This window comes from Penaeus japonicus, unplaced genomic scaffold, assembly GCF_977035675.1.
Source record: "Penaeus japonicus unplaced genomic scaffold, GWHDUDI00000001_assembly GWHDUDI00000004, whole genome shotgun sequence".
Taxonomy (NCBI): domain Eukaryota; kingdom Metazoa; phylum Arthropoda; class Malacostraca; order Decapoda; family Penaeidae; genus Penaeus; species Penaeus japonicus.
In genome coordinates, this window is record NW_028234406.1 from 42,415,798 (window position 1) to 42,423,297 (window position 7,500).

The following is a 7,500-nucleotide window of genomic DNA, read 5'->3' on the forward strand; positions in this document are numbered from 1 at the left end:
GATAATAATGATAATAATGATAATGATAATAATGATAATAATGATAATAAGAGAAATAATTATTTCATTAATGATGATGAAAATAGTACTTACAATAGTAATAATGATGATGATAATACTAATGATAATGATAATAATGATTATAATAATAATGACGATAATGATGATAATGATAGTAATAAAAATTATAATAGTAAAAATAATAATCCTAATAATATTGATAACAATAGAAATGTTATTGATAATACTTGCATAATCATAATAATATGATAATGATAACAACAATGAAAATGATAATTTAAATTACAATAACAATGATACTGATAATAATGATAATGCTGATTATAATAAAAAATGATAATGATGATAATAATAATGTTAATGATAATGTTAATATTGGTAATTATGAAAAAGATGTTAACGATGACAATGCTGATAACAACAACAACAACAATGATAATTACGATGATGATGATGATACTAATGATACTAATGATAATAATAAAGATAAAAAACAATGATAATAATAATGATAATCACAATGATTATGATCAGTATTAATAATAATAACAATAATAATAATGATATTGATAATGATGATATGAGAAAAGATAACAAAAAGAAAAAGAAAACGCAATGAAGGTAGCACTAATAAAAAAATAAAAAAATACAGAGAAATTCGGAAATAATTATGAGGTACACGTGCCGTTACTGTACAAATTGCACGTATCTCTAACTCGAATTACATATAGCACAAAAGAACACCTATATAAGCGATAGACTGTTATCTAATCTTAATCTCATTGTTGTGGTTTATGGCTTCCCTCCTGCGTTATCATACTAAAGCTCTAGTTTTTCTCGAGATTTCATTTCGTCAAGGAGGACTCAATGGAACAGCTTGCATTGTTGACACCCTGTGCAACATGGCTGTTACTTTCAACGGCTCTACTGTCGTTGCAGTTACGAGTAGGTTTGGCGGACGAGAATCCCGCAGAATCACGCGAATTTCGAGATCCGGCGAGAATAGCTGGAATAGCGGGTTGTTTTTCGACCGAAGAAGGAGAAAGAGTTCTAGATTGTTCTTCCGCCACTGACGTCATCCAGATCAGGAACTCCGTCGACAAACTCACCAGCGAGAATGACCTTATCTTCGACAGGTTCAAAATAGTCGAAAATACCCACATCGACCGCCTTCCCGCCGATCTCCTTGGTGGCCTCCGAGTGAACGTGATCGAAGTGGCGTCTTGTCCTTTACTCACGGAGGTTAATGGGGACTTCCTCGGGGCTTCGAAGGACACGGTCTTGGTTATATTCCTTGGCTACAACGCCCTGACTCGAGTTCCTGTGTTGGAGGCTGAGGGTCTCCTTGCTCTGGACCTGTTTGGGAATCCGCTTGAGAGGGTTTCGCCGGCGGACTTTGAGGGAGTCGGGAATTTGCAGGTTAGTCTGAGTGTTTATGTATGTGTGTGTGTGTGTGTTAGTCTAAGTGTGTACGTGTGTGTGTGTGTGTGTGTGTGTGTGAGTGTATGTGTGTGTGTGTGTTAGTCTGAGTGTGTACCTGTGTGTGTGGGTGTGTGTGTGTGTGTGTTAGTCTGAGTGTGTACTTGAGTGTGTGTGTGGGTGGGTGGGTGTGGATGGGTGTATGTGTGTGTTAGTCTGAGTGTGTACTTGAGTGTGTGTGTGGGTGGGTGTGGATGGGCGTATGTGTGTGTTAGTCTGAGTGTGTACTTGAGTGTGTGTGTGTGTGGGTGGGTGTGGATGGGCGTATGTGTGTGTTAGTCTGAGTGTGTACTTGAGTGTGTGTGTGTGGGTGGGTGGGTGTGGATGGGTGTATGTGTGTGTTAGTCTGAGTGTGTACTTGAGTGTGTGTGTGGGTGGGTGGGTGTGGATGGGCGTATGTGTGTGTTAGTCTGAGTGTGTACTTGAGTGTGTGTGTGTGGATGGGTGTATGTGTGTGTTAGTCTGAGTGTGTACTTGAGTGTGTGTGTGGGTGGGTGTGGATGGACGTATGGTGTTAGTCTGAGTGTGTACTTGAGTGTGTGTGTGGGTGGGTGTGGATGGGCGTATGTGTGTGTTAGTCTGAGTGTGTACTTGAGTGTGTGTGTGTGGATGGGTGTATGTGTGTGTTAGTCTGAGTGTGTACTTGAGTGTGTGTGTGTGGGTGGGTGGGTGTGGATGGGTGTATGTGTGTGTTGGTCTGAGTGTGTACGTGCGTGTGTGTGTGTGTGTGTGTGTGTGTTTGGAAAACAAGCAGAGAGAAAAATATATATATCCGCATATTCTTTCTTGTGTGTGCGTGTATTCGTTTGTAAAGAAAATAAATAAATGAATAAATAGATAAACAAAATAAAGAGCGAGACACAGAGAGAATCTCGCATGACTTTGATTTTTATACGTATACAAACCATAATCATATACAACACACAACCCCATCCCCACCCCCTCCCCCTCCCCCTCCAACCATACCCACACAAACCCCCCTATCTCAACACACCTCCACCCATCTCCTCCACACCCATCTCCACCACCCACAAACACACGCAAAAAAATTCACCCCCAATTAACCAAAATCCACATCCTTCGCCAGAGCCTAATCCTACCTCCCGTGCCCATCGACCGCCTGGCTTTCCATTCCCTAAAATCCCTAAGGACTCTCGCCGTGCCCTTCCTCTCAGTATCCTTGGTAACAGCATCTCCAGGGATTTTTTACTTCGATTCCTTGTATCTTCAAGAAGTTTTTCTTCCGAAGAGTAATTTTCACTTCTTGCCTCCGGGAGTGTTTGAAGGTAAGGAAAAATGGAAGTAAAATAGATAAGTAAAGTAATGAAAGAAAATAAGGAAAAGTAAATAAATAAAGTAAATAAGTAAAGTTATGAAAGAAAATAAGGAAAAGTAAAGTAAATAAGTAAAGTAATGAAAGAAAACAAGGCAAAGTAAAGTAATGAAAGAAAATAAGGAAAAGTAAATAAATAAAGTAATGAAAGAAGATAAGGAAAAGTAAAGAAAGTAAAGAAGAAGTAACGGAAGTAAAGGTGGGTAGGATCGATAAAGTAAAAGTAGGGAGTAATGTTGAATTGAAGATAAGTAAAGAGAAGTGATAAATTGAAGGTAAATAGAGAGAAGTGATAAATTGAATTTAAGTAAAGAGAAGTGATAAATTGAAGATAAGTAAAGAGAAGTGATAAATTGAATTTAAGTAAAGAGAAGTGATAAATTGAATTTAAGTAAAGAGAAGTGATAAATTGAAGATAAGTAAAGAGAAGTGATAAATTGAAGGTGAGTAAAGAGAAGTGATAAATTGAAGGTGAGTAAAGAGAAGTGATAAATTGAAGGTAAGTAAAGAAAAGTGATAAATTGAAGATAAGTAAAGGGAAGTGATAAATTGAAGGTAAGTAAAGAGAAGTGATAAATTGAAGGTAAGTAGAGAGAAGTGATAAATTGAAGGTAAGTAGAGAGAATTGATAAATTGAAGGTAAGTAAAGAGAAGTAATAAATTGAAGATAAGTAAAGAGAATTGATAAATTGAAGGTAAGTAAAGAGAAGTAATAAATTGAAGATAAGTAAAGAGAATTGATAAATTGAAGGTAAGTAAAGAGAAGTAATAAATTGAAGATAAGTAAAGAGAAGTGATGAATTGAAGGTAAGTAGAGAGAAGTGATAAGTTGAAGACAAGTAAAGAGAAGTGATAAACTGAAGGTAAGTAAAGAGAAGTAATAAATTGAAGATAAGTAAAGAGAAGTGATGAATTGAAGGTAAGTAGAGAGAAGTGATAAGTTGAAGACAAGTAAAGAGAAGTGATAAACTGAAGGTAAGTAAAGAGAAGTAATAAATTGAAGATAAGTAAAGAGAAGTGATGAATTGAAGGTAAGTAGAGAGAAGTGATAAGTTGAAGACAAGTAAAGAGAAGTGATAAACTGAAGGTAAATAGAGAGAAGTGATAAATTGAAGGTAAGTAATGAGAAGTGATAAATTGAATTTAAGTAAAGAGAAGTGATAAACTGAAGGTAAATAGAGAGAAGTGATAAATTGAAGGTAAGTAAAGAGAAGTATGAATTGAAGGTAAGTAAAGAGAAGTGATAAATTGAAGGTAAGTAAAGAGAAGTATGAATTGAAGGTAAGTAAAGAGAAGTGATAAATTGAAGGTAAGTAAAGAGAAGTGATGAATTGAAGGTAAGTAAAGAGAAGTGATAAACTGAAGATAAATAGAGAGAAGTGATGAATTGAAGGTAAGTAAAGAGAACTAATAAATTGAAGGTAAGTAGAGAGAAGTGATAAATTGAGAATAGAGAGTGTTGATAAATTGACGGTAGAGTGTATTGCTCCGCTAATGATGGGGAATATTAATAAGTTGAGGTAGGGACCAACGATATATTGATGAATAGATGGATTGATTAATTTTGATAAGTAATCATATATAGAAGGAAAGAGAAAAAATAATTTATATGGACAAATCGATAGGCAAAAAAGAGATTTATACTAATATATAGAAACAGGAAGAGAGAGAGAGGGAAAAGATGAGAGAGTGAAAATGATACCGAAATGTGTGTATATATACATATATGTATATATGTATGTATATATGTATATATATAAATATATATATATGCATATATATATATATAATATATATATATGCATATATATATGTATATATATATATGCATATATATGTATATATATATATATATATATATATATATATATATATATATATATATATATGTATATATGTGTGTGTGTATATGTATGAATATATACACTTATATATACATATACAAATATATATATATATATATATATATATATATATATATATATATATATATATATATATATATATATATTCATATATATACGTATGTACGTATATAAAGTGTGTGTGTTTGTGTGTGAGAAAATAGTCATATTCCAAATACCTATTCCTTTGTTTATCTTACAATCAATTCTGCCTTTTCTCCCCCTTCCTGCCAGGCTTCCCTCGTGGCTCCAAACTGGTGATGGAAAGCTACAACCTGACCTCCCCAGCTGTTCTCTTCAACCTGTTCAGTCACGGGGCCGCCTTGGAATTCACAGGTGAGAAGAATATTGATAGGACCTTAAATACTTTGTGTTGGTTGGTAGAGAGAGGGGGATAGAGACCGGTGTAAGTGGATTGATGGTTGATGATTGATGGTTGGTTTGGGTGATAGAGCTATACAGAATCAGAGAGCAAGAGAGAGACCTCTGTGTGTGTGTGTGTGTGTTTATTCGTATATGTATCTATCTATCTATCTTTCTTTCTCTCTCTCTCTCTCTTTCTCTCTTTCTCTTTTTCTCTCTCTCTCTCTCTCTCACTCTCTCTCTCTCTCTATCTATCTATCTCTCTCTCTCTCTCTCTCTCTATCTATCTATCTATCTCTCTCTCTCTCTCTCTCTCTCTCTCTCTCTCTATATATATATATATATATATATATATATATATATATATATATATATATATATATATACATATATATATAAAGAGAGAGAGAAAACGAGAGAAAAAGGCAGAGTGAAAGAGAAAAACTAACGCGAAAAATCCCTCCACGCCAACCCATACAAAGACACAAAATCGACCCTCATCTCTCAGCCTCCCTCTTCATCTCCCTCTCATCTCCTCCCCGCAGGCAGCATCACCTGCGGATGTCAACAAGCATGGATTCGCATGACGCCTTTCCTCAGTCGCTCCTCCATATCCTGCATTACTGAAGAAGGACAAAAACTCCTCCAGGACATTGAGGAAAACGAATTCGTATCTTGTTGTCAAAAGTCGTTTTAATTCCTTTTTTTTTTTCTTCTTTTTTTCTTTTTTTTTCTTTTTTTTTCTTTTTTTTTTGAAAATTAGTTTTATTGGTAGTCTTTATTTTTTGTTCTTGAGGGAAATATAGAATGAATTGTATAATATTAATAAATTATATGGCATATTGGATGTATATTTTGGTAAACCTTTTTTATTGTTGTTTTTGTCGGTATTTTCATTATCATTGTTGCTATTACTATTATCACTGTTATAATTATTATCATCATCATCCTTATAATTATAATTATTATCATTGGCATTAGCATTATTGTTATTATTATTGTTACTATTAGCATTGTTACTATCATTATTATTATCATAATTGTTGTCTTCGTTATCACTATTACTATAATCATTATTAATTATCCTTATTCATTATCATTATCATTATATCTAGTTTTGATATAATCATTATCATTATAAACAGTTATTATCATTGCTGTTATTACTATTTTCATTACCATTATCATCATCAATATCATTATTAGCATTACCATTATCATCATTATCATTATCATTAGTAGTAGTAGTAATATCGACATTATTATCATCATCCTTTTTGTTATCATTGTATTCATCTTCATCATCGTCACCATCATCATTTCTGTAATGCATTAGTATTAGTATCGTATTACATTATGATCATTATTGATGTCCTTATTAGTAGTAATAGTAGCAACAGCATCGTCATCATCATTATAATCATCATTGTTATTACCATCATAAAATTCCCGATAAATGTTTTTTCTTCTTCTGCTGTAAATAAAGGCGATTATTTTTATAGTTACCCCTTGAAAGTTACTTGTTTTCTTTAAAGTTGTTTTCTTTTTTGTTGGGGAGACTATAGCAATAAAAGGTTTCAATAATCATCATACTGAATTCAATTCAAGGTCATCATAGTACCTTTCAACTATTCATAGAATGTAATCTTGCACTCTGCAACGAATAGTGATAGTGATGTGTAATGTGTATTTGTCATGTATCTTTTAGTTATCTTGCAAAATGCTCAGATAGTATTGATACATTTCCATAACAGTCGGATTTGCAAATAAATTTGCAATATGTTACAAAAGCAAAGATAAATTCAAGAAATACGTAATACATTATATATATATATATATATATATATATATATATATATATATAGAGAGAGAGAGGAAAAGAGAGAGAGAGAGAGAGAGAGAGAGAGAGAGAGAGAGAGAGAGAGAGAGAGAGAGAGAGAGAGAGAGAGAGAGAGAGAGAGAGAGAGAGAGAGAGAGACATAGATATAGATATATATATAGATAGTATATATATATATACTATGTATAGTGGGTTTATCTGCCATTTATCAACACGGAAGAGTGTTTTGCAAGTCATATGTATATATATATATATATATATATATATATATATACATATATATAGATATGTATATATATATATATATTTATATTTATATTTGTGTGTGTGTGTGTGTGTGTTGTGTGTGTGTGTGTGTGTGTATAAATATAAAGATATATATATATATATATATATATATATATATATATATATATATATATATATATATATATATAACTGTCTTACTTCTCACATTCGAGGATATAAAAAATAGTAATACTAATAATGAATAACATGTTGAAACCTTAGCAACGTTGTCTCACAAATGAACAAACCGCGAGGTAAATTACTGCAAACCA

General features: G+C 32.9%; 1 protein-coding gene across 1 annotated transcript; it reads left to right on the forward strand.

The window, feature by feature from the left end:
* The first annotated feature begins 869 nt into the window (after window positions 1-869).
* Window positions 870-5,942, forward strand: LOC122247827 (uncharacterized). Its single transcript, XM_043007454.2, has 4 exons — window positions 870-1,440; window positions 2,588-2,786; window positions 4,972-5,073; window positions 5,646-5,942. Exons 1-4 carry the CDS (start codon window positions 889-891, stop codon window positions 5,795-5,797), a joined length of 1,005 nt encoding a protein of 334 aa, XP_042863388.2. The 5' UTR covers window positions 870-888; the 3' UTR covers window positions 5,798-5,942.
* The last annotated feature ends 1,558 nt before the right edge of the window (window positions 5,943-7,500 follow it).